Source organism: Pyrus communis, chromosome 7 (assembly GCF_041283825.1).
Source record: "Pyrus communis isolate YQ-2024b chromosome 7, ASM4128382v1, whole genome shotgun sequence".
In the NCBI taxonomy this organism is placed as follows: domain Eukaryota; kingdom Viridiplantae; phylum Streptophyta; class Magnoliopsida; order Rosales; family Rosaceae; genus Pyrus; species Pyrus communis.
In genome coordinates, this window is record NC_142571.1 from 28,980,560 (window position 1) to 29,007,315 (window position 26,756).

The window sequence follows — 26,756 nt, forward strand, 5'->3', positions numbered from 1 at the left end:
AACGACCGCCACTTGCCGTTAAGCAAGATGCAGCAGGTGCCAGAGATATCGGCAGCGTGGAGGGATCAGAGTGTGGCAGTGTTGAGTTGACGAAGGAAGAAGTCAAGGCATTGTTGGTTGAGAAGTTAAAAGTGAAGGTGTATTTCGCACCCAATTGTTTTTATATTTAAGCGTCACTTCCTTGATTCTATTAGCTTTGTATATGTTGAAAAATGTGAAAGTCCGACATTGATCATCTTAATTACAAAATAACAGCAACTCGTATTAAATGGTTCTACTCATTGTATGAGGGCCGCTATGATTGGTAGTGAGCCGCACCCGCATATTTTTGATATCTTCCGTAACATTCTGTTTGGAAGAGAAAATTTAAAATGATTAAGGAATTTTAAAATGTCCAAAAATGAAACAATGAAATTTTATTTTTTTAAATTGGTGAATTTTCTTATCTGATTAATCTAGAAAAAATTTGAATTTGAATACGATCTTTTTTATATTTAATTTCTCATTCATGAAAATTTGAAAATAATATCTATTTACATAGAATTTAAATTTAAGAATTGAAAATCTGAAATTCCAATTAAACAAAAAATACAATAAAAAAGAAAATTAAATTAAAGTCCAACAAAAAACTCACACTCCCACACAAATCTAAATAAAAATTGGTCCGTATGTGACTCCAGTAATTATTAAATGCCTGCCTCAACTAAACCCACATACGAACCAATTAATTAATTATAATCCCATAGTTACCACTACTAATTAAACTGCCTTCAAATTAACCCAAATCCATGCTTAATTAATTAAGCTTATTTAACTAATTTTCTACGACCAGAAAACCCTTGTCCTGCTCCAGCTTCTCCATCGTTGGAGCCTCCAAGCTAATCTCCACATCGATGCTCCTCCCGCCGCTCTTCCCCTGGTACAAATACACCATCCCGTCGAACCGATTGTTCGACCCGCTTCTCACCCCCTCGGGTTTTCCCCACCCGAAATCCACCTCATACACCTGGAACCTTGGCGAGCTCCCCATCGCCACGCAGTTTACTCCCGCATCTTTGAACTCGAAAATCTTCGGCGAGCTCTCCCACTCCGTGTTCCTCTGATCGATCGCTTTCGCGTTGTGCCCCTCGATCGCCTTCTGGATGATCGATGCGCCGAACTCCGGCGGGTTCGCCGACAGCAATCCGGCGGCCGTGACGGTGAACACGGCCTGGATTAGGTTCCCGAAGTAGGCGTCGGGCATGGGCGGGTCGACCCGTTTGCGGCAGTCAGCGAAAACGGTGAACACCGTGTAGTCCTCGGGTTTTAGTTGGCGGGCTTGGGTGACGTGGCGCCAGATGTGGACGGAGAGGGACTGGAATGTGGAGAACGGTTTTGAACCGTCGGATGGACGGTTTGCGTTGACCATTGACTTGATCTTGTCGATTGCTGCTTCAGAGAATTTGAAGACTCTCTCTCTGAGGTTCGGGTCTTTTTTATCGTTGGCCGAAACGTCGCCGTTTGATGGTGGCGGGGAGAGATCGAGCTTCACGCGCGTGTTTCGGGCCTGGGTCCGATCCAGAAATGGTTGGGTCGAGATGGATTTGGATCCCTTGCAGATCTCGGCCCATGAGCCCATGAAGTACCACGTGGAGGTCCCGTCTAGGATTGCATGGTTGAAGGCGCACCCTATCGCCAGTCCATCTTTCAGCTTGGTCAACTGCCAAACCAATGAGAAAAAAGAAAAATTAATCATCGTAAATAGTAATTAAAAATCAGCCAACAAGTGCAATTCTTTTTTGGAGGAAAAAATATATGTAATGTTATGTAAATCGAGCTCAAGTCAAGGTAACGAATAACGAACACATTGTTCTAACTAATGGATTAATTCTAAACAGTTCTAACAATTGGATGCTTATTCATCTACAAGCAAGAGATTATAACTCGAAATTCAAAAAAATGGACGGACACATTGACATAATCAACTGCCTAACCTATTGACAATGGCAACACTTGCTCACATTATGTTTTTGATAAATTATTGGATATAGATAATACTTTTTTTGCCTCAATAATTGCAAGTATGGAATCTAAAGCTAAGTCAATATATTGCCCTTAAAAAAATAAAAGTCATTTCATTCATATGTGGGACTGTCCTTGCTTGGATCCTTTAAGGGGCAATAAAAAGCTTACCAAGACAAAACAATATGATGGGATTGCTACATTATGCTTGGAAAATTTTCTTTTCAAGTTATCTCTAATTATATTATAACATGTAATATTCTGTTACTTATTCGGAACATACTAAAATCCTCTTATAATTTTAGATGAGCGAGCATTTATTTATCTCTCAAAGAAATCACAAATTAAATTGAGACCAACTTTGAAATGAATAAGAGGGAGGTAGTCAATTTGGATTTCAAATGATTTTAATGTATTTTTTTAAGTGGTAGATTTTAAAGAATTTTAATAAACTCTATAATTGTATATGAATTTTGATAGATTTATATGGATTATATTATAGATTTCTATTGATTTGTATGGACTTCTTTCATGGATTTCGTAGTATTTTGAAAAAAAAAAGGGAAATCACACACAGAGTTGTTAGATCATTTTTAATAAAATCTTATGGCTGAGATTAAACTGCCTTCATGACCTACCGCACACCAACGATGCACGCAGCAGAAGTACTCGCCTAGGAGAGCATGAGACCGGTGGGGAGACCTCTATGGAAAGATTAGAACTTGCCAGTATAAGGGATTAGCGTTTAGGGTGCGTCACTTCACCTCGGAAAAAATGGTCATAAAAATGGTGGCTGCTGTTGTAGTGTCCCTAATTCCTTTTTTCCACCAACATGCCAAGATTAGAACTGGCAAAGGGGATTAGAACTTGCCAGAACCCAATAGTTAATTAGGGATTAGAATGGATTTTTTTATTAACTTAGAATTATATTTGTGAGTTCTTGAATCCTGGAGAACAAGATTTTATTTAGAATTAGGGATTAGAACTTGCCAAACCCAATAGTTGTTTACGAGTAGAATTTGAAAAAAAAAAAAAAAAAAAATCCATGATAGATGAGAATGAAGATGATGAAGTCGAAGAGGACGATGGGGTGTCTTCTGAAGAGGAAGGTATAGATGAAGATGAAGGGGTTGGGAGGTTCTTTTCTGTTTGAGGGCGTGAAAAGAAATCAGATAGGGGATGGTAGGATTCTTGATGGCATTTGGTATATATACCATCCACCTTCAAATCCATCAAAATCTCTTTCCCATTCAGATCCTACCAAATCTTTTGCATTCTCACTAACTCTGGACTTAGATGTATTATTTGAAATCTTAATGAACTATCCTTGGATTTGAATGTATTCTTTAAAATCCTCTTAAATCCTACTTTGACTACACCATGATTTCTAAATCTTTTAAAATTGTAATTGACTACACCTTGATTTTAAAATCTATTAAAATTCTATCAAATCCTATTTTGACTACACCCTAAATTTCATGAAGCCACATAAAATGGCATGTAATTTTTATTTTTTTGTCAAATGATAAATTTTATTAGATTAGCAATTTCACATGTAATTTGATTTAAGTATTTTTTCACGCAGCTTCATTAGTATTAGTTAAGTAATTACCTGCACTGCTAGGAGTGGCCTGTGAACGCCCTCCAAGTTCAAGACCCCATTGTAGGGTATGAAGTCCTTCAAAGCACTGGTGCCTTCCTCAACTGCCAGATCAGCTATACTGATCTCCTCCGCCGCCGCCTCGGCCACCTCCACGCCCTCCATCTCATCCCCATACTCAACCCTAAACACTCCCTCCTCGTCCTTCCCAAGCTTCCCCGCCAGCTGGTAAAACTCCCCCAGAACCACCTCCAAACCCTCCTTCAGTTTCTTCACCATTTCCTCGAACTCACCCCCCTTGTAAAAAAGGAGCTTTTGGTTGTAGTAAAAAGCCAGGTAGGGTAGGTCAAATGTGACTAGTTGACATTGTTGGCTGCCTATCTTCTTGTTAGGCTTCACATGGGTTTTTCCGGTGACTTTCACCTTCGATATGTCCGCCATTGTTGGTGGTGATGGGGAGGAGCAGAATCTAACAATGGAGGAGGAGAAGGTGGAGATGGTTTGAAGATAGAAGAGTGTGTGAGTCGATCAATGAGATTTAGGAGATACTTATAATCTAGTTGCTTCGTGTAGTTGGGGTGCAATTATGGGTGTCACCGTTCAATGTTGTGATCCATAAATGTTTCTCTCTTTTAATCCCCCCAGTCGGTGAATTATGCAGTGGGAGTAGACTGAGCAGTCGAGAGTGGGGTGTGTATTTAACTATGGTAATGGTAGGGAGATGAATTATTTAGGTCAAATTGAGTAAATCATATGACGCGGTTATTGACAATTATAAGTATTGATTAACGTATTTAAATCTGTTGATGATACATTACTTGGTTTACAAATTTGGTCTAAAAAATTGATTTTCCTAGCATTACTTTTTAATTGTATATTAATCAATATAATCACACAACACGTAAAACTTGTTTAGAGGAAAACGTTAATATCAAGATGAATTACCTCAAAGTTAATTTTGACAAAATCATACGTGGCACGATAATATTATTCAAAATACACATAGGAAAATTTAGGGTTTGTGTTAAATCTTGTTGGGTGTCTCCAACCGAATGGTCCAGATGGTCAAAAATCATCTCCAACCAAGGACCAAGCCAAAGGGCCAACCGGCTAGCCTAACCCAGCCAGCACCGGGCTGAGCCACATGCTAATGTCATATTCGATTTTTTATTTTTACAAATTTAAAAAAAAAAAAATTTAATTCTATTTTTTTTTCCTATAACTTCCTAAGTTATTAAACAACCTTAAATAACATTAAGTAACATAAAACAACACTAAACAATATTAAACAACATTAAATAACCTTAGTAATTCAATATTAAATAATAGTCATATTTTTTTCCTATAACTTCCTAATTTAATTTAAGTAACCTTAGTAATTCAATTAAAATAATAAAATATGTTTGACCCTATGGCCCTCGGTTGGAGATGGTAAGAAATATTGTCATGCACTGTTCATTAAAATATTAATTTCTTAGATGACCAAAAAGTTAAAACGAGCCCTCTGACCCTTATTCGGTTGAAAATGGCCTCATGTACCCTTTTAGGATCTTTGTTACTACCTTAGACCAACCCATATGCAAAAAAGGTATATGAAACCATTAAGAAGTCTTTCATAAATTTGTTGGGGATTGTTGAGATAGATCTAACACTAAAATATGACTATTAATTTGCAACACCTCTATTAGACCATTTCCAATGGTGACTTGTAACCTAAAATTTCTCCTCCCCCCCCCCCCCCCCAAAAAAAAATCCACTCCAACATATGACCCAAAATTAACCTAAAACCTAAAACCCATTTGAGGGTTAAATACCGGCCTAGTTTTAGGCCATAAAGCAAAATGGGTCCCACCAACTGAGACTGAAACCAGGGCTGTGAAGCCTAGTTCCCTTTCCCTACTCGCCTATGCGCTGCTCGCGCTAGGCATTTTCAGAAAACCAACAGCCCCAGTGGGGGTGTTCCCCCGCCTGTCAGTGTAATAAGTAGCCTAACGGCTACTTTTTATAATCCAACGGCTACGTTTAAATGGGCCGTTGGTTAATCCAACGGTCCAAGTTCAAATTTTTTTTTTAAGTTTTATATTTATGTATTTATTGAATCCAACGGCTTAGATCGAATATAATTAAATATAATGGTAAAAAAAAAAAGATCTAACGGTCCAAATTTAAATCCAACGGCTAGAATAATTTTAAAAAATTATTTAACTTACAATTCAACCAAAAACTCTATAAATACCTATGTATTTGTTCAAACATCCACACAAAACTCACTTTTCTCCTACAATTCTTCCAATTTTTCTTTATACCATTTCTTCTCATTTCCAGAATTTTCAAGATGGCAAAAGAGCATGTTAGAGGTCGTAATTGGACCTTTGACGAAGATATTGCTTTATGTTTGGCATGGATTTCGGTTAGCGAAGATGGTGCCGTCGGCACCAATCAAAATAGAAAGGTTTTGTGGGGTAAAATCGTTGATAAGTTCCATGAAAATTCCAACGCCGGTCGAAGGGAAGTTGGTGGTGTTTATGATCGGTGGAAGATTATCAACAAAGCGTGCACTTTGTGGAAGAGAAGCTTGGAGAGAGTCATGGTTGACATGCCTAGTGGAAGGGGCGCCTCATAAATTGTGAGTTTTTGTTGATATTTTAGTTGTCATATACATAATAGTATTTTGCAACTAATTGTTTTTATGTATTTGTTGCACAGGGTGACAAAGCAATGACAATTTACAAGACAAGAACTACACCAAAAAATCAAGTTTTTAAGTTGCATCATGCTTGGAACATCCTCAAGGATTGTCCGAGATGGGGAACCGATGCGAATTAACAATGTGGAAGATTATTTCATAATGAAGCCCCACCCCCAAATGATGTCAATGAAGGTGTGAATTTTGCCGACAATGAAGGTGTCAACCAAATGAGCCCAACTTCTTCTTTTCCAAGGCCTCCGGGTAGAGATAAGCAAAAGGAAGCAAAGAGAAAAGGGAATTCCCAAGATCCGATACGTGCATAATTTGCTGGCAAAATGGCAAGAATGAACGAAAACCAGTGCCATCGGCAAGAAGAATCGGCCCAAATATTTTTGGCCATGAAGGAAGAAGGGGATAGGGAGCAAGAGAGGTATGAAACTAATTTGATCATGGAGGACCTCGATAAATACACTCCAGAGAGGAAGAAATACTTACGTGGTAAGCAAAAGGAAATTTTACGAAGGAATGCCACAAGGAGTATATTTCAAGATGATGATTCATCTCAAGACTATCACCCAAGTCCATCACCAAGTTAAGATGCTGGATATCATTATTAAGTTTATGTAAGTTTATGTGGTTTATTAATTGTCTTTTTTTTTTTCTTTTTTTTTTTTTTTTTAAGTTTATGTGGTTTATCATGATTTTCATGTATTGATTTAGTGATTTTTCAAAATTTATCGGAATTTAAATATTTTTAGGTTAAAATGTTCATAAAATTAATTTAGGATAGTCTACATAATTTTTTTAAAGTTAATTTAAAAAAAAAATAGCCTTAATTCATTCTTTGATAATCTGGGGTTAAAATTTTAGGCTAGAAGGGTCGGAGTAGAAAAGTTTTTTTCTGGGCTAAAACCTAAATTTTTTGGGCTAAATAATTTTAGATTTTAGATCACCATTGGAGATGGTCTTAGAGCCGTAACTAGTGCAACGTACTTTTGGGGAGTTTTTTAGTGTGTCGGGACACTCACTTTGTTGGAAACAAAACAAAAAAAATATAATTGATTGTATTATTTTTCAAGAAACGTACGATATTTATTGATTAACGAAAGAAGAACACGTATAAAAAATGACAAGGTATATAAAGTGAGTATCAATAAAAATCTTACCAAAAATTTCTAATTAATCGTATTATTAAACTTAGTGTATCGGGTCAAATTCCCATAGGTTGAAAATTTTCTGCTAGTTATTATAGTTGTGTGACTAATTATTAATGAATTGTGACAAATTAACCAAGTTATTAACTAAGTTGGGTGGATAGTGGATTTTTTTTGCTAGGGTAGGAGGAGAATGTACCTCGCACCGGGTTTTACTTCTTGTATGATTAAAGTGAGGAGTAAGATAGGCACGCTGTAAATATACATCAAGTGATGTAATGACATGTAAGTTTATTAACACATATTAATAAATAACAAAAATCACAAAGAAATCGTACACAAAATGAGTGCAGCGGATTTACACTCAGTGAAATGGAACCAGTAGCTAGGTCAAAGTCTTCATTTACCACACTGTGCATTATAATTAAATCAGAGTCCGAAGCGATCCCAAATCCCAATGAAATTTCAATAAGATGATTAATATTTTTATTTATATTTCTGGAAAATTACTGCATTAAGATCAAGTAGTTCACTTCACACGCAGAAATCACGTTGATGAAGACATGTGCCGGGAATTTATGTTAGGGAGGAGGGTGGTGTTAGTTGGCATTCAATGACCGCCAGCCAGTCCAGCCCACTCTATTTCAAGAGGAACATAAACGTACCATAATGAAAAAAAAGGGGTCATTTTATGTCCACTCGAAATCGGTATATCTCTTTTGTTACATGATTATCAATTATACGACGGAAGCAATCAAGAGAACGAGTTATATTCCCGAATGTGCAACGGAATCTCTCTACTTAACACTGAATGTATTTTGATGCCAACATTTATTGGTTTCTAATGGTCTTCAAACTTGAAAATGACAACACATGACACCGAGTCAAGGACAATAATTTGGCGATGCACTGAGGTTGCGAGCAAATTAAGGTGTCGATATTTCCAACTATATCAAAACCATCATTGTCAATGTAAAATATTTTGACAAATTTTTGTCTTTAAATTACAAGTTTATTTTCCTCATTTTATGTCACATGTATGACAAATTCTTCCACAAAAAACATCATTCATATGATTTACGAACACCGATGTACCCTATAATCCACATTGATGGGGCATTTTAGCCAAAATGGTCTCTGATAACTCTTTACTTTGATTTTTGATATTTGAAATCGATAGAAACGGTCCATGAGTTTGTCTAATGTCAATCATTTTAATTATTCCGTGAAAATCTTTGTTAAATTTAAATAGACCTAAATGACAAAGACCCTCAATTTAATAAACAATTGGGCAAAATAATTTGACAAAAATTAAGGGTATTTTTGTCATTTTGGTCCTTAGTTAACAAATATTTTTCACCGAAGGAACAAAATAATTGACGGTAGCAAATTCAAGGACCACTTCTATTGATTTCAAATCTTAGGGACCAAAATGAAGAGTTATGCCAATCGAAACCATTTTTGATAAAAAACTTAAAACAAAATAGACTAGAGAAACAAAACAATTATTGAGTTTTTATTTTCATAATGTATCATGGGTTAGAGTGATTTGACCGGGATCCAGAATCTCCTTCACCACAAGATTTCTAGCCCTGTTAATGGTCATGAAACACAAATACAAATGCTCCTCTAGCTCATCAAGCTGCTGCCTAAAGCTACAATCATTTTTCTTCAGCTGGCGCGCCAGTTCTCCTCCGGCTTGGCTCCAATCCTCCTCCCCACGCTCCACCCAAAACTTGACCATGCGACGCATGTGCTCAAGCTCATCGTTTAGCCGAGCCACGAGTCGGCTCACAGTCTCCAAATCCCTGTTTAGTATGTAAGTTCCTTTTGTGGCAGCGTCGAGTTGAGATGTCATCTTAATCAACCTCTTCGGCGAAGCCAAGTCAAGTGAAGCCGCTAGAAAAGCCGGCATTGCCACAACTAGCGCAATAGCATGCGTGACAACTATTACGCTCAACGAAGCCGTTAATGCAACTAAGAAAATGGTTGAGCCGGCTCGAAGCTTTTTTACAAGTTGGAGCTTGGCCCGAGCCTTGTCACGAGTTGACTCAAGTCGTTTCAGCAAGTTAGAGCATCCGGCTTGAGTGGCTTGGATGCGAATTAGAGATAAAATCGGGGTGAATTTGGTCAAACGGGTTAGTGTTTTAGGGGTAGAATGGTCATTTAAGGATTGTAAGGTGGATTTGATGGACTGATATTTGACACGTGTACGATTGATGTCATTTAGTAGGAGGCCACATAGGATGGAAGCATCGGCGGTTTGGGTGAAATAGTCAGATAAAAGTACGTGATTGATCGGGTGGTTGCAAATCAACGATAAGATCCGAGTAACCATGGGTTGATCCGGATCCAATAGATGCTCCGCGAAGAGCCGATAGGATGGGAGCCGAGCTGCGGTAGTCGACTCCATCGACTTGCACGTCGGTTTGGTGGATTCACTGTTGGATAATGCAACGACACGTGTCCAAAAGTCGAGGTACGATTCGGTGCGGAAAGCATTAGCATATTCTTCTGTAACATCCACTCCCATTGAAGCAGTTGATGTAGTGGGCCTAGATCCTGCATCAATATAGTGGTTATATCAGAAATTCAGCCCAACCCAATAATCATTGTGACTAGATTACAAATCCAACGTTGTTATAAGAACTTCAAAATGGCAATTGTGTTTAAGGTGCTAATAACAATTCTTAAGATGATTACGGGTAAATGGAATAAATTTTCGGATGCATGTACTCATTCTTTTACCCATTCCGCCTTGTCAGATCGTGAAATTGAATGATGTAAAGTACGTAACGAGCTTGCAACTCAACTGATCAATATAATTTATCTTTGCACTCAAAGTCCTGTCTTCGGACAAAGCTCCCCAGTAATGCTTGTCTGAAAGATTCAAAGGATGAACCTGTGAATGCAGGGATTGTAATTTGTAAGCAGCAGTGGAAAATGATATGAAGGAAAGGGAAGAGAGAAAGGAGGGGGATTTTATATGTGGGGTTTAGTCTTGCTTGTAAGAAACAAAGGGTGATCAGGGCGTGTAGAATTTCAATCCGGGCCTTGCAGTGCACGTGAAGGCTCATAAGAATTGTTTAGAAGCTTAGCAAGGACAACAACGTGTAGAATTTTCTTCCAATCCTTACTTAAAATTATGTTACAACAATCAGCAACGCAACTATAAATTTTCTTTGGTTGGGACGACTTTAACCTTCAATTATACTTGAGAAAACAAAATTCCTAATGGTAGAATTTCTTCTATAATTTCATTACTTTTCTTGTTATTCTCAATTTTTATCAAGCCAAATTGTCGACATTTTTTCACAATGATAGCTTATTATACATATTATTTAAACTTTCAACTAATCACTTAAACTACTTAAATACGATAAATTCAAGTTCTGTAACCATCATGATTTTTTTTCCTATGCACAAAGTTTCAATTGGAGCAGCTGCCCCACTGGACCTTAGCTGCCTTCATCCTTGACTATGTAGAATTTTCTTCCAATCTTTCTTCAAATTATTTGGCATTACGTGAGTTTTTAGTTTTCTATCAACTGGGTAAATACGTACTTGAGATGTATTCCGTCATTGACAATATAACAATAGATTAAGAGCTAAATCTGATACCATGGTGGACCAATCATATTCATAGGTGATGGAGAAGGGAGGCCAAATATTGGTATATTGTTTTTATATATTTTAAAAAGGAATTTCATATTGTATAAAAAATAGAAAAAAGAAAGAAAAATGGAAATTCCACATCCTACATCGACTGCCCTGAATAGATGCCAATCTGATGCCCTAATGTCAGCATGTTGAGTGTACGTCAAACAGAATGGGCTTATAAGACATGCCTAGATAAAACACAAAATCAATTTTATGTTTTCTAATAAAAGTGAACCTTATGCATAATCAGTAAACATCTATTAGAGATTGTATCGGAGCAGTGTGGTTCGCATAAATAGTAACTTCTACACTTTCGCAAAGTAACGTGTCCCGCTATATTAAGAACACAATCAGACTTTACAAACTGACCCCTTACTTATGAGAATAGTCTAATAATCTAAAATAGGTTGACATGTGTAAAATAAATAAATTTAAAAATAAAATATATATGATTGGTTCGGTTTAATTTTGATCAATTTTAAAATTATCAAAAACGAACCAAACCAAATATAAGACAATTCAGTTCAATTTTTAAATTATATGACTTTTTCCTCGATCGAAATCAAACCAAATTGATCAATAGAATTCGAAAAGGTTGGTTGAGTCGGTTTGATGCCCATCCTAGACTTGATACCATTCTTTTTCTTTATGCCGCATGCGCATCGCACCATATTCGCAACTCATCCTATAACACGCTTGAGAAAAAACGGACAATTGTCCTAACGTTTTTGGCTCCAAGAAGATCTTCTCTGGATTCACGAATTTTAAGAATTTCCACATTTTAACCGTTCATTGTACATCGTGAGACCAGTTTTCGTTAGATACTATTTGTATTTAATTTTAAATAAAATCAAATAATTTATGTCCGCATTATGTACGATAAATAAATAAAATGTAAAAATCCTAAAGATTCCATAATTTGGATCCGGATGAGACCCAAATCCCTTTTTGTTGGCTTAACCTGTCGCACGCACTTTGTTAGTAACGTACGCATGTTCGACTTGGACTACCATCATGTCCCATTCGATATCATAAATTTCAATTCAATCGCCGAATAATATGATTCCTTTCATTTTTCTCTCAATGCAAAAACAAAAATAAAAAGCAAAATAAAATACAAATTAATTAAAAAGCATGGCCTGCAAGCCACGCCACGACTAACAACTGGATATCGGAGACTTCACAGTCTCTCGAAACATCGGAAAACAACGGAACAGCCTAGTAGTCATCGTCGTCGTACTGATCATCCTCCACTTTCTCAGCAACGTCATCTGCAATTTTGTCCTCCATGTATTCAAAACCCTCCGCCAATGCCAGCCCACCCAGCACCCCAGCCACCGCTCCCACCGCCACTCCTGTCCCCATCCCCCCAAACTTGCTCTTCTTCTTCTCTTCCTGTCCGTACGATCCCTGCCCATAACTCTGCCCGTAACTGCCCTGTCCGGTCTGACCGTAAGGAGCCGGCTGACCGTACGGCGGCGGAGCAGCATTGTACCCGTTATACGGGTAATCAGACGGCGGAGCAGCTGCGTAGTAAGGATTGTACGGCGCCGGAGGAGCAGGTGCGCCGTATGGTGCCCCGTAAGTCGGAGGAGGAGCCGGCAAATCCCGCGAGCCAGCTGGCGGCGGGACACCGTAAGGCGGCGCGTAGTAGGGATCCGCTACACGAGGGCGTGGCTTCCTAATAGTAACCTTAACGTCAACCTTCCCGTGGGGCCTACCGGATGGTCGCTTGAGATGCAGAGTGCGGCTGGCGCGCTCGTCGAAGCCCACGTCATCGAGGACCTCGCGGAGTTTGAGCCGGGCCGACCCGATCAGGGGCTTGGTGTCCCGGTCGGATCCGGCGTGGACGATGTCGATGTAGAGAGTGGTGTCGCCGTCGACGGGGCCGGGTAAGGGGATGGTGAGGGTCTCGTCCCAGTAGGGTGACGTGTCGCCCTCCTCGTCGACGCGGCTGGAGCATTTTCTGTTGGGGTCCACCCAAACGACGGCGTAGGGCTTGACGCCCCCGTTTCGCCAGTTCACGTTCTTAAGGTCGTGGGCGGAGGTCAGCTTCACTTGAACTTCGTTACCGGACGCCATTGGTCGGTGATGATCGAGTGGTTTTCTGAGTGTTTTGTGGGTTGCGTATGGGGAAATATGGGCGGGTGTTATATATATAGGTAGAAGGGGGGAGAGTATTTGAGAAGCGAGAGTACCGTTCTGCCCTTGATAATGGCAATCAGAGTGTTTGGTGGGAGGGTATTTTAGTAAAAGAAAAAATAAGGATAGATTAAGTAATTATCCGGGGAAGAATATAATTAAGCATAGTAGATCTAGCTTAGGGACTAAGCATGTGTGAGGGAGGAAAATGCCAACTTTTGGCCGGCGTATCTGAGGCAGTGCTGTTTGGATGCTCTAATTAAATGCCTTTGCTTGAAAGGACCGAGGTTGGATACGGGACAAGTGTGAACACCAAATTGCAGGCGGGGGAGTTTTGGCACGGCAGATCTCAACTCCTCGGATAGATTTTTTAATGCGATCGGTACAAGAAGTGGTACATCATGTGTTATTATATAAATAGTGAAATATATGTGTTAAAAAGTTAATAATTTAAAAAATAAAATTTCTTACCACTTACATAAAAACATATGGTGTACCACCTGTATTCCCGTCACTATAAAAAATTTCTCCCTAGATTAGATTGGATGTCTTAAGTTGTCTCCATTTGGAGGGCGGGAAAAAAAAAACTCAAAATTTTTGGGTCCAATCATCATCTCCAAGGAATGTATTTCTTTTAACAAATGATATTATCTATTTTAAGAGGGTGGACGATTGGGCTAAATCTTATAATAGGCCAACAATAATAAGGTTAAAAGAGGGCTCCCAGCAACAGTGCTCCATCCTGTGAAACCAGGCCACGCAGGCCCCACGCAACAGCATCAAGTTGGCAAAGGAATCCTCTACGGGTGAGCACATAGCAAGCACTTTACCTACGACCTAGAAGCGCCCACCGTTCAAATCCAATGGCTCAAATTCAAATTTTCCCACAACTCAAGTTTAAATCCAGCGCCCAGATAAATCCATTTTAAATTCAAAGACTCAAATTTAATTTAATTAATTTTAATGATACAAAAAAAAATCTCATGAATCAAGTTTAAATCTAATGAAAAAAAAATTATTAAACTTCTCCAAAAATCTATAAATACATATCCATTAAAATTTTCAATTTTCTCAACAATTTTTTTTCTTCAGAACATAATTTTTTTTTTACATCAAAATATTTGTAAAAAATAAAACAAGTATTGGCCCAAAAATAAAAATCAACGAAATATAAATGTTTAACAAATTATAAAGTGTGGGACCGGGGTTGGGGGGGGGGGGGGGGGGGTTGGGATGGTTTGGAAATTATAGGTCCTTACCGTTGGATAAAAAAACTACCCAACCTCATATGTGTGTATATATATATATATATATATATATATATATATATATATATATATAGTTAAAAATACGGCTAAAAATGAAATTATTGTTATAAAAGGGTTAAAGTTTGAGAGAATAACCTTTTTAATGGTAGGTGCAAGGTAGATGTAAAATGCCACACTAAAACTATAGCACAGGCAGATAACAAATAAAAGCAGAGAAAATAGATGATGTTACTGATATTTTTCTCTCGTTCACTTCTTCTTTTCTTTCCTTGTAACTTAAAAACATGCGGAGTGCTCTATTTATAGAGCAACTCCAAACTGATGCAGTTAATGCATCTTGAAATTTATGAAACTTCGTCTGACTATACAATCTCTTTCACTTTGCATGGGCATTGAAAACTTTGCCCATGCAGAAGACTTTCACAAATGAAACTGTGGGCATTCATTGCCCATGAGACTTTTCAACACTCCCCCTTGGATGCCCACATATCAACATGAGTTGCCTCGTTAAAACCTTGCTTGGAAAAACCCAGTGGAAAAAAACCATAGCGAAGGAAAAAGAGTACAACTTTTCCTGGATCGTTGATATAGTGTCAAGTATGCTTATGTTGCCTCGTTAAAACCTTGCTTGGAAAAACCCAGTGGAAAAAATCCTAATCGAAGGAAAAAGAGTACAACAAGCATGCATCAGGGATGCTCCCCCTGATATGTATCTCCCCCTGATTCCGCATTCTCCAAATTTAGCTGTTTGGAAAGTCGACGTAATCCGATGCCTTGCACTAACTTCTGAAATGTGCACTTTGGTAGAGATTTGGTGAACAAGTCTGCCAGATTTTCATTTGAACGGATTTGTCTGACTTCAATGACTTTAGCCTTCTGAAACTCATGAGCACTGAAAAACTTTGGAGATATGTGTTTAGTCTTATCGCCCTTGATGAATCCTTCTTTCATTTGGGCAACACAGGCTGCATTATCTTCATGGATGACAGTTGGATTGTCTGTCTTCGAAGTTAGACCACATGAATTCCGGATATGATGGATCATTGATCTTAACCAAGAACATTCACGACTTGCTTCATGTAAAGCAAGTATTTCTGAATGATTTGAAGATGTAGCAACTAATGCTTGCTTGGTTGAACGCCATGAGATTGTTGTATCTCAATTTTTAAACACATATCCAGTTTGTGAGCGGACTTTATGCGGATCAGAGAGGAAGCCAGCATCTGCATATCCAACAAGGACCTGGTCATCTGTGGAGTTCTTTGAGTAGAAGAGACCCATGTCTGTTGTCCCACGAAGGTATCGCAATACATCTTTGATACCCTTCCAATGACGAATTGTTGGAGCAGAGCTATACCTTGCTAACAAATTAACTGAAAAGGCTATATCTGGTCTAGTACATTGTGCTAAATACAACAAAGCACATACTGCACTCAGATATGGTACTTCTGGACCAAGTACCAGCTCATCATCTTCTTTTGGATGAAATGAATCTTTCTTAATGTCCAAAGAACGAACGACCATTGGTGTACTTAGTGGATAAGCCTTGTCCATACCAAATCGCTTCAAAATTTTTTCAATGTAAGCTGATTGGTGGACCAAAATTCCACTAGCACAATGCTCGATCTGCAGGCCGAGACATTATTTTGTTTTCCCAAGATCTTTCATTTCAAATTCGCTTTTCAGATATTCAGCAGTTTTATTAAGCTCTTCAGGAGTCTCAACTAGATTCATATCATCAACATATACTGCTACTATAGCGAATCCAGAATTGGATTTCTTAATGAACATTGTTGATATACCATTCTTTGATCAAATATTCACTGAGACGATTATACCACATTCGTCCAGATTGCTTCAGACCATACAATGATCGCCTTAATTTGATCGAGAGCATACCTCGTGGTTTATTACTTGTTTCAGGCAACTTAAGTCCTTCTGGGACTTTCATATAGATGTCAGTATCTAATTCTCCATATAGATACGCAGTGATGACATCCATAAGTCGCATGTCAAGTCTTTCTGAAACTACTAAACTTATTAAGTAACGGAACGTGATTGCGTCTATTACAGGAGAGTATGTCTCCTCATGTGAGCTTCAAGATTGTGGTGGTGGCATCGAAAAACTCCACCGGAGGTGGCCGGAATCGGCCTTGGAAAATAGGCACCCGCGGTGGGTGCGGGTGGACGAAAACCCATTTCCTTTTTTTTTTTTCTTTTTTTTTTGTTCTTTTCTCCCTCCATTTCTGATTGGGCTTCCCCCACAAAATTGTGACATCCCACATCGCCTAGGGGAGTGATCCTTAAATGTATATTCACATCCCTACCTAACACGAGGCCTTTTAGGAGTTCACTGGTTTCGAGTTCCATCGGAACTCCGAAGTTAAGCGAGAAGGGGGCTAGAGCAATCCCATGATGAGTGACCCACTGGGAAGTTGCTCGTGAGTTCCCAAAAACAAAACCGTTAGGGAATGGTAAGCCCAAAGCGGACAATATCGTGCTATGGTGGTGGAGCGGGCCCGGGAAGTGATCCGCCCCGGGCCGGGATGTGACAAATTGGCATCAGAGCCTAACCTTGGCCGTGGTGTGCCGACGAGGACGTCGGGCCCCTAAGGGGGGTGGATTGTAACATCCCACATTACCCAGGGGAGTGATCCTTAAATGTATATTCACATCTCTACCTAGCACGAGGCCTTTTGGGAGCTCACTGGCTTCGGGTTTCGTAGGAACTCCGAAGTTAAGCGAGAAGGGGGCTAGAGCAATCCCATGATGGGTGACCCACTGGGAAGTTGCTCGTGAGTTCCCAAAAACAAAACCGTGAGGGAATGGTAAGCTCAAAGCGGATAATATCGTGCTACGGTGGTGGGGCGGGCCCGGGAAGTGATCCGCCCCGGGCCGGGATGTGACAAATTGGCATCAGAGCCTAACCCTGACCGTGGTGTGCCGACGAGGACGTCGGGCCCCTAAGGGGGATGGATTGTAACATCCCACATCGCCCAGGGGAGTGATCCTTAAATGTATATTCACATCTCTACCTAGCACGAGGCCTTTTGGGAGCTCACTGCCTTCGGGTTTCGTAGGAACTCCGAAGTTAAGCGAGAAGGGGGCTAGAGCAATCCTATGATGGGTGACCCACTGGGAAGTTGCTCGTGAGTTCCCAAAAACAAAACCGTGAGGGAATGGTAAGCCCAAAGCAGATAATATCGTGCTACGGTGGTAGAGCGGGCCCGGGAAGTGATCCGTCCCAGGCCAGGATGTGACACCTCATAATCAATTCCAGGTCTTTGAGAAAAACCTTGTGCAACGAGTCGTGCTTTATATCTTGCGATCTCGTTTTTCTCATTACGTTTCCTTGTGAATACCCATTTGTAACCCACGGGGTTTACACTAGGCGGGGTTTGGACTACTGGTCCAAAAACATTCCGCTTTTCCAAGGAATTTAATTATGCCTGGATTGCATCTTTCCACTTAGGCCAATCATGTCTCTGTTTGCATTCATCAACAGAACTGGGCTCAATATCATCACTTAAGATGATTTCAGTGGCTACTGCAAATGCAAACATATCATCGATGATTATTTCATTCCGATCCCACAATTCATTTGTACATGCATAATTTATGAAGATTTCTTTGCTTTCATGTACTTCTGTCTCTTCAGGGACAGATGTCTCATCATGGACATTTTCTTTTTCTGGAAGTCCAGAATTATGAATTGTGGATGTATCATTCATTTTCTCTTCCTGAATGATTTCATTTGGATTCAGTTGTGCCCTCGACTTTCTCTTTTGAAGAGCTGAATCTTTTGAATCTTGGGGTTTACCACGCTTCAGGCGTGCACCAGATGAATCATTTGCTGCCACTTTATTTTGTCCAACAGGGACATCAATTCTTGCAGGTGCATTTGCAGCTGGTATATGTGATTTTGTCACTTTCATAGCATCATTAAATGCATCTGGCATTTGATTGACAATACTTTGAAGATGAACGATCCTTCTCACTTCATTTTCACATTTAATGCTGCGAGGATCAAAATGAGATAAGGTGGGAACAACCCATGTCAGCTCTTTCCGTTCTTCTGGAACGGTCTTTTCTCCCCCTAACGACGGGAAAATTGTCTCATCAAAGTAACAATCAGCAAAACGAGTTGTAAACATATCACCTGTCAAGGGTTCCAAATATCTATTGATAGATGGTGAATCAAAACCCACGTAAATTCCCAGTCTACGCTGAGGTCCCATTTTAGTGCGTTGCGGCGGTGCAATAGGCACATAAACAGCACAACCAAAAACTCGTAAATGGGAAATGTTTGGCTGATGTCCAAACACAAGTTGTACTGAAGAGTATTGATGGTTGGCTATAGGTCTCAATCGAACCAATGATGCAGCCTGTAAGATGGCATGTCCCCATGCAGAGACTGGCAATTTGGTTTTCATAAGCAGAGTGCGAGCTATTAACTGAAGTCGCTTGATCAATACTTCTGCTAAACCATTTTGAGTATGGACATGAGGAACAGGGTGTTCAACATCAATGCCCATTGTCATGCAATAATCATCAAAGGTTTGAGACGTAAATTCACCAGCATTATCAAGTCGGATTGACTTAATGGGATAATTTGGGAACTGTACTCGTAACTTAATTATTTGAGCAAGAAGTCTCGCAAAGGCTACATTCCGAGTAGACAAAGGACAAACATGTGACCATCGGGTAGATGCATCAACCAAAACCATAAAACATCGAAATGGTCCACATGATGGTTGAATAGGCCCACAAATATCCCCTTAAATTCTTTGCAGAAATGATGGGGATTCAGCATCAACCTTTAGTTGTGATAGTCTAATTACCAACTTCCCTTGAGAACAAGCTTTGCAAGGGTTATCATTTGAGGCAGCAATGTGTCTGCTCACTAATGGATGTCCATTAGAGTTGGTAATGATCCTACGCATCATAGTAGATCCTGGATGACCCAGACGGTCATGCCAAAGCATGTAAACTTTTAAATCAATGAACTTCTGGTTCATAACAGTATGTGATTCAATTGTCCTTATGTATGTATAATATAATCCACTCGACATACCACGCAACTTCTCCAATATACGCTTCTGGGTATCATTGGAGGTAATGCATAAATACTCCACATTTTCTGTACTTTTTGTTTCAATGTGGTATCCGTTTAGATGTATGTCTTTGAAACTCAACAAATTTCGAGTAGATCGAGTAGCATACAATGCATTCTGTATGGACAATATTGTTCCATTTGGTAACATAATCTGGGCTTGCCCTGAACCTTGAATTACATCTGAAGGTTCTGATATTGTTGTTACCCCTACTCTTGTAAGTCTTAAGCTTGAGAAATACTTTCGATTACGAAGTATTGTATGTGTGGTTGCACTGTCTGCAAGACAAATATCTCCGCCATTTCTCATGTTCTGAGAATAACCACAATTTTTATCCATGCTCTCTGAGTAAGAGAATCAGAGTTAAAAGCAAGTTATAACAAGAAATTTATATGTCACTTTTATTGAATCTGAAAATACTACAAGTTCAGCATAATAAAAGTACATTAATAATTCAATCGGACCGGTGTACTTCATTTCCCCTTTCCATAATAAAGTCTGGAACATCTAGATGAGTTGTGTTCAACTGCCCTGATAAGTCAAACACTGGATTAGGTATATCCATTGGTCTAGTCTGGTCGAGAAAGTTAGTCTCGACACCCTTCTCCTTGAGGGAGGCTTGATACAGATCCACTAGATGTTTTGGGGTACGACAAGTACGTGCCCAATGCCCATTGCCACCACACCTATGGCAGACTACTTTAGAGTTTCTAGGAGCATTGTTCATATGAGCTTTGCCTTTGTGGCGATTCGCATTTTTGAAGCTCGGGCCTGAATTATGCCTCGGAACCTGGTTGTGAAGCTGAACTCCATGGTTCTTGCCTTTCCTATTCCATCGACCTCGTTTGTGACCACGTCCTCGTTTATGATTATCACCACCAGAGTATGTGGCGTTCACTTCGAGGGAAGCAGCATTCACTTCTGGGAATGGTGCAGATCCAATTGGTCGGGAATGATGGTTTTTCATCAGGAGCTCATCATTCTGTTCAGCTACTAAGAGCACAGATATCAGCTGGTTGTACTCAGTGTAGCTTCGCGCTCTATACTGCTGTTGCAGGAGCACGTTGGAGGCATGAAATGTGTTGAGAGTCTTTTCCAGCATATACTCCTCAGTAATAATATCCCTATAGAGCTTCATCTGAGAGGTAATTCTGAACAATGCAGAATTGTATTCTGCCACTGACTTGAAGTCTTGAATCCTCAGATGAGTCCACTCATATCGGGCCCTTGGAAGAATCACCGTTGTCTCGTGATTGTATCTGTTTCTCAAGGCATTCCAGAGAGCTAACAGATCTTCAACCGTTAAGTACTCGCTTTTTAGCGCCCCATCAAGATAGCGGCGAATGAAAATTATGACCTTTGCTCGATCTTGAGAGGATGAGTTGCTCTCTTCCCTGATGGTATCTCCAAGATTCCCTGCTTCCAGATGGATCTTGGTATCCAGTACCCAGGTCAGGTAATTCTTCCCGGTAATATCCAGGGCAGCAAATTCAAGTTTCGCCAAGTTCGTCATTTTCTTTTCTGAAAGAAAATGAGATGTGTAAGAACTTGCAATAATATGTATTTCTGGAGGAATATGATGTTAGAACTTCTGATTCTTACAAATTTTTCATTTTGATATTCAGGCCAAAATGATAAGCACTCGAAACTTCTGGCTCTAGATTTTCAGGGTGAATGAGAAGGGCGATCGTACCGCACCATTCTCATTGAAATAATGTAATATAGAATGGGCGATTATTCCGCACCACTCAAGTAACAGGAAAATTAAATATGCAGAGCAGCGTGGACGATTATACCGCACCACATAAAATTGCAATGAAATTAAACAACAGGTAAATTCGAATATGCAGGGTAGGGTGTGCGATTATACCGTTCCACCTAAAAATTGCAGTAAAATTAAATCTGCAGTCCAAGATAGGCGATGATACCGCACCGTCTTGGATCGCAGTAAGAATAAATTTGCAGTTTAAGATGGGTGATTGTACCGCACCATCTTGGATTGCAGTAGAATTAACATAAATAAATACTGGGTTAATAATCAATCTCTACACCAAACAAGTAATCAAAGATGTATGTAACCGTTAGTTGGAGAACTAAGAGCAGGCATGGAGCAAACAACTCGTCGTGAGGGTACACGGCGCAGTTGAGGCAGAGGAAGAAGATGAACAGTAAAAACCTTAAAGGAAACATTTTTTTTCTTTCTTTCGTTCGTTCGGCGAAGAGAGATAAGAGAATAATTATATTTAGAGACTCGTGCTGATAACGTGTTATAAAAGGATTAAAGTTTGAGAGAATAACCTTTTTAATGGTAGGTGCAAGGTAGATGTAAAATGCCACATTAAAACTATAGCACAGGCAGATAACAAATAAAAACAGAGAAAATAGATGATGTTACTGATATTTTTCTCTCGTTCACTTCTTCTTTTCTTTCCTTATAACTTAAAAACATGCGGAGTGCTCTATTTATAGAGCAACTCCAAACTGATGCACTTAATGCATCTTGAAATTTATGAAACTTCGTCTGACTATACAATCTCTTTCACTTTGCATGGGCATTGAAAACTTTGCCCATGCAGAAGACTTTCACAAATGAAACTGTGAACATTCATTGCCCATGAGACTTTTCAACAATTTTAGCCTTTTATATTGAATATGGCCTTACCTCGAGAATCTCGAGATGGTTCAAAACTTCACATTAGACTCAGATGGCCTTCCAGATGTTGGGTTTAATTAGGCACCATCTTTGCTCAGTTCAAAGATAGTATTCGGCCCACCCGACGGAGAGAGTTTAAGTCAAATCAAATCTTGGGCCGAATAAAAAAGAATATGGAAAACTTGTTTGGCTCATGTTATAATTACCGCACAGTAATTACCAACATCAAAACCCTAAATCCTAAAACGCAAACATTATAAAGTGCCTGCAGCCTCCCTCGTAAACCCACTTCGGCTCTCTCACTCCCGCAGATAAACCCTAGCAACGCGGGGTACCCCTGAGCTCTCTCTACTCTCGCAGCGATGGCTCCTCCTCGAGGTAATTGAGAAAAATAAGCTTACCCTTATTTGTAATCATCGTCTGTTTCTTTGTAAATTGTATGAAAATATGCATTTTTGTTTTGATTTCTTTTTCTTCTGTTCCTGCTGAATATATTGTCGATTTTTGTTCTTGGGTTAATTTGTTTTCGACAAAATCACATGAAATTTCAGTTTTTTACTATTTCCCTTCGTTTTTATCCGCAGTTTCTGTGTTGGATTTACTTTGTGTTTAAGGTTGTTATTGTTTAGATGTTTTAGCAGAAGTCAATGTAATTTGGTTTGTTTTTTTTCTATGTATGCTGCGAAGTGTGTTGATTTTTGTGTTTGGGTACTTTGGTTTCGACCAAATCGATAAAAATTTCAGCTGTTTACCATTCTGTGTCGATTTTATAGGTACTTTTTGTTGTTTTTACTTTTAGTGTTTAAGATTGTTACAAGATTTGGCAGAAGTCCTTATAAGTTGTTTGGTTTTGTTCAGGCCGTGGTGGTAGTGGTGGATTCAGGGGCGGTAGGGGTGACAGAGGTGGAAGAAGTGGAGGTAGGTCTGGTGGTGGTAGAGGTTTTGACAGAGGTGGTAGTGGCTTTAAATCCCGTGGGCGTAGTGATCGCGGACGTGGTGATCGCGGAAGAGGCCGTGGGAGAGGAGGAATGAAGGGTGGTAACAAAGTGGTGGTTGAGCCTCACAGACATGAAGGTGTTTTCATTGGTAAGGGTAAAGAAGATGCTCTTGTTACCAAGAATCTTGTTCCTGGTGAAGCTGTCTACAATGAGAAGAGGATTTCTGTTCAGGTGGGTTTCAATCATTTGCTAATTTTATTAAAATATCTGCTTTGAATCCGAATAAACCAAGATTTAAGCGTTTTGTTCTTGCAAAATTATCTGTTTAATTGAAGTATCTAGACTAATTGCTTGTTCTTTATTTTTGTGGTATGTGAATGTAATCGATAGTTACCTTAAAAGTGCATGTTCTTTCTTTCAGAATGAGGATGGAACAAAAGTTGAGTATAGGATTTGGAACCCTTTCCGTTCCAAGTTGGCTGCAGCCATTCTTGGTGGTGTTGATAATATATGGATTGTAAGTCTTGATTTCATGTATTCTTGCATTTTGTTTGATGTTCATCGTCAGTCCATAATCGTTTTTAAATATTTTATAACCGTCTGTTTAATGTAGAGACCTGGTGCTAAAGTTCTCTACCTCGGGGCTGCTTCTGGAACTACAGTCTCTCATGTGTCTGACATTGTTGGCCCTGTAAGTGTTCTTTCTGATTCAGTTTCTTCAAGCTCTTTGTATTTCTTCTCCGAGAATAGCTTCTTAGAATTACCTATTGTTTTTTGTAGACTGGAATTGTCTATGCAGTTGAGTTCTCTCATAGAAGTGGCAGAGACTTGGTAAATATGGCTAAGAAGCGCACAAATGTCATACCCATTATTGAAGATGCCAGACATCCAGCTAAATATCGGATGCTTGTTGGCATGGTTGATGTGATATTCTCTGATGTTGCACAACCTGATCAGGTTTGTTTTTAGCAATTCATGTTTTTGCTAGTAAAAGAACCTCATTTTTCGAGTCTTTTTCTTATGGGTTATGAAAGATCTAGGATTTTCAAAGGGATTTGTTTTTACATTTAAAGATTAACTAGTTAACCTGACCTGTTTTGCAATAGAATTTTGCAATTAGCAGAGCTTGAAATTTTGTGTTAATTGAAAATCGCAAACTATTGGTGTTTATTTTTGTTAACTTCTCATTTTTTTTTTCGCATATGATGAGATATACTCGGATTCCCCTTCACGACATCATGGATGATGTGAACTCGAGTTTCTGATGCGTACTTTGTTCTGTATCACACTATGCATTTCTTTTGCTCCATAAATTTTGTTGGTATGTTTATGCTTTGTCATTCTTGCAAGTTCAAACATCTTTTGTTGTACTCGTTATGATTTTTTGTTTTCATAAAACTTACATAATTTGGTTTGTTTCCTTCTTTTGTGTGTTGTGTGTTTTTTCGTAATTGTATTTTTAAAAGTTTTATCCTTTGCAATATATTGAGCATGTGACGAACAACTCGGATTCCCCTTCAAGACAATTATGGGTGATGCAAAGACCGAGTTTCTGATGCTCCTATACTTCAATATTTGATTTTGTAGTTTTAGTATATTTTTTTCCTAATGATTTCACCTCACGTCACCTCGCCAGCCCTTTTCTCCCCTACTTTTTCATTCTCTGGTGTTGCTTGGACCCTTATCACCAATGTTTCTGACGGTGTTGGTGTATTTGGCGGAAGTCCTTGAAGGCATGGCAGTACTTAGCCTTCAAATGTTAGTTGCTTCTGAATTATGTTCACTCGGTCTAAATATATAATGCAGGCTAGGATTGTTGCATTGAATGCATCATATTTTCTGAAAGCAGGAGGCCACTTTGTTATCTCAATCAAGGTTTGTTTCTAGAATTTTGCTGGACCGTATAAAACATGAAACCTTTGGCTGGGGAAATACCTCACTTCGGTTGGAAATTTTCCTTTTGCCCGCATGCTTCTTTGTTTTATAAATAAAATCTTGTCTTCAGGCCAATTGCATTGATTCAACATCACCCGCGGAAGCAGTGTTCCAATCAGAGGTCAAGAAGCTTCAGGAAGAGCAATTCAAGCCTGCAGAACAAGTCACTCTTGAACCTTTTGAGCGCGACCATGCTTGCGTGGTTGGTGGCTATCGTATGCCGAAGAAGTCGAAAGCTGGCAACGCCTAGAAATTGTCCATGATCTGCCTGTATTGGGGAGGAGAAAAAGAACATTTAGTTTACAAAGTTTAAGAATGTAAACGTGGCTCTGTCCTTCCTTCGTATTTTATGTGGTTGCTTGTTAGATTTGTCTTTCGATGTAGTAGTTCTGAACAGTTCAAACGTTGTAGACATATATGTTTTTTTATATAATGGTTTTATTTCGTACCTGCGTAGCTTTGAGTGTATCTCAAAGCAAAGCTTGCAGATTGCAACTGCAACTGCGGGGTTTTGCGCCATCGACCCACTGCGGCTGTTGCTCCGGCTGCATACTTGTAATGATACGGGCTATGCTTTCTCATCCTCGTTCTTGAAGAACAAACTCTTTACAAAAAGATTTTGGATGAAGAACACACTCTTCAAAACCAAATTGATATTAACAGATAAAAGACGAGCCAAGTTATATATTTGGAATTAAACAAACTATCTTCACTTTGTACGAATTCTATCTCATGACTTGGTACTTACTGTTGTTTTACCTTTTTCAGTTACACTAGAGAAAATCAAACCATAAATTATTATAATCATAACTCCTTACTTTAGAATTCACTACATGAGCTTAAGACTGTAACACTGTAATACTCGTAGAAAGTTCAGAAACCTACAATCACAAACCCGGAAAACAAAGTACACTCACAAAGCCGAAAAACAAAAATAATAGAGAAAAAAAATTCACATAAGAGTAAATTGAAACTGAACCTATCTTAATCCTAACTCATTATTCCACTCTCCTGCACACTTTGCTTAAGACGGTTACATTTTGATATTCGTAAGTCGACAGCCCTTTTATTTTTGTTTGATAAAAGTGAAGAGTGGTAGAATTTGAAACCTACACTCACAATCACAAAGGAAAAAAAAAAAAAAAAAAAAGATAAGATAAGGAAATAAAATAACAAGAAAAAGAAATGTCAGAAGTGGGATTTGAACCCACGCCCTCGTTAGAGGACCAGAACTTGAGTCTGGCGCCTTAGACCACTCGGCCATCCTGACTATCCTGCTAATTGGGCTTAACAAAATTTATTTATTTAAGTTCTGTTTTTTCCATTAAATCGAAAGTATTTTTAGACTAGCACAACTAAAATAAACCACGACATAACAAGTAAATAACCGTAGAAAACAAACAACCTCCATATTTTTAAATGAGAGAAGAGTCTCAAAAAAAATAGCGTGATTAAAATCAATGAGAACATAACAAGTGATAATCTGAAGATTATTTTTCTTACAAATCCTTTTGGTCGAATTCGTCCAATTAAGTTTTCGAAGTGCTTTTTATGTAAGTATTTTTTTCTTTCTAATTTACTCATTTTATTTACCATATGTTC

The 26,756-nt window shown here is 38.9% G+C and overlaps 4 protein-coding genes and 3 non-coding genes across 10 annotated transcripts; 3 read left to right on the top strand and 4 right to left on the bottom strand.

Moving 5' to 3' along the window:
* Nucleotides 1-589: 589 nt before the first annotated feature.
* Nucleotides 590-4,274, bottom strand: LOC137734016 (BAHD acyltransferase DCR-like). Its single transcript, XM_068473258.2, has 2 exons — nt 3,614-4,274; nt 590-1,699 (listed from the first exon to the last, which is right to left on the bottom strand). Exons 1-2 carry the CDS (start codon nt 4,040-4,042, stop codon nt 815-817), a joined length of 1,314 nt encoding a protein of 437 aa, XP_068329359.1. The 5' UTR covers nt 4,043-4,274; the 3' UTR covers nt 590-814.
* Nucleotides 4,275-8,933: 4,659 nt separating this feature from the next.
* On the bottom strand, nt 8,934-10,400 carry LOC137733359 (transmembrane protein, putative (DUF677)). 4 transcript variants are annotated; one of them, XM_088696968.1, is made up of 2 exons: nt 10,258-10,400; nt 8,934-10,006 (listed from the first exon to the last, which is right to left on the bottom strand). In XM_088696968.1, exon 2 carries the CDS (start codon nt 9,975-9,977, stop codon nt 8,967-8,969), a length of 1,011 nt encoding a protein of 336 aa, XP_088553094.1. In that variant the 5' UTR covers nt 9,978-10,006; nt 10,258-10,400; the 3' UTR covers nt 8,934-8,966. The 4 variants fall into 4 exon arrangements, with proteins under 4 accessions (XP_088553094.1, XP_088553093.1, XP_068328612.1 ...); XM_088696967.1 differs by having other exon boundaries at nt 10,193-10,394; XM_068472511.2 differs by having other exon boundaries at nt 10,181-10,383.
* A 1,746-nt stretch (nt 10,401-12,146) lies between these two features.
* On the bottom strand, nt 12,147-13,251 carry LOC137735399 (uncharacterized). The gene has a single exon (XM_068474826.2). The coding sequence runs from the start codon at nt 13,184-13,186 to the stop codon at nt 12,323-12,325; it is 864 nt and encodes a 287-aa protein (XP_068330927.1). The 5' UTR covers nt 13,187-13,251; the 3' UTR covers nt 12,147-12,322.
* A 9,265-nt stretch (nt 13,252-22,516) lies between these two features.
* LOC137733986 (rRNA 2'-O-methyltransferase fibrillarin 1) lies at nt 22,517-25,602 on the top strand. The gene is made up of 7 exons (XM_068473212.2): nt 22,517-22,659; nt 23,140-23,450; nt 23,641-23,736; nt 23,833-23,910; nt 24,000-24,176; nt 25,026-25,094; nt 25,225-25,602. The coding sequence occupies exons 1-7, from the start codon at nt 22,644-22,646 to the stop codon at nt 25,402-25,404; spliced, it is 927 nt and encodes a 308-aa protein (XP_068329313.1). The 5' UTR covers nt 22,517-22,643; the 3' UTR covers nt 25,405-25,602.
* LOC137735828 (small nucleolar RNA snoR60) lies at nt 24,416-24,488 on the top strand. Its single transcript, XR_011068730.1, has one exon. It is a non-coding gene; the product is annotated as a small nucleolar RNA snoR60 (small nucleolar RNA).
* Nucleotides 24,707-24,779, top strand: LOC137735829 (small nucleolar RNA snoR60). Its single transcript, XR_011068731.1, has one exon. It is a non-coding gene; the product is annotated as a small nucleolar RNA snoR60 (small nucleolar RNA).
* A 738-nt stretch (nt 25,603-26,340) lies between the features above and the next one.
* Nucleotides 26,341-26,424, bottom strand: TRNAL-CAA (transfer RNA leucine (anticodon CAA)). Its single transcript has one exon. It is a non-coding gene; the product is annotated as a tRNA-Leu (tRNA).
* Between the last annotated feature and the right edge of the window lie 332 nt (nt 26,425-26,756).

Coding starts and splice junctions, on each gene's coding strand:
- LOC137734016 (XM_068473258.2), bottom strand. CDS start 4,042: ATGGCGGACATATCGAAGGTGAAAGTCACCGGAAAAACCCATGTGAAG. Junction 1,700..3,613: donor GGCCACTCCTAGCAGTGCAG/GTAATTACTTAA, acceptor TTGGTTTGGCAG/TTGACCAAGCTGAAAGATGG.
- LOC137733359 (XM_088696966.1), bottom strand. CDS start 10,196: ATGGGTAAAAGAATGAGTACATGCATCCGAAAATTTATTCCATTTACC. Junction 10,007..10,147: donor AAAATTTATTCCATTTACCC/GTAATCATCTTA, acceptor ATATTGATGCAG/GATCTAGGCCCACTACATCA.
- LOC137735399 (XM_068474826.2), bottom strand. CDS start 13,186: ATGGCGTCCGGTAACGAAGTTCAAGTGAAGCTGACCTCCGCCCACGAC.
- LOC137733986 (XM_068473212.2), top strand. Junction 23,911..23,999: donor TGTCTGACATTGTTGGCCCT/GTAAGTGTTCTT, acceptor TGTTTTTTGTAG/ACTGGAATTGTCTATGCAGT. Junction 24,177..25,025: donor ATGTTGCACAACCTGATCAG/GTTTGTTTTTAG, acceptor TATATAATGCAG/GCTAGGATTGTTGCATTGAA.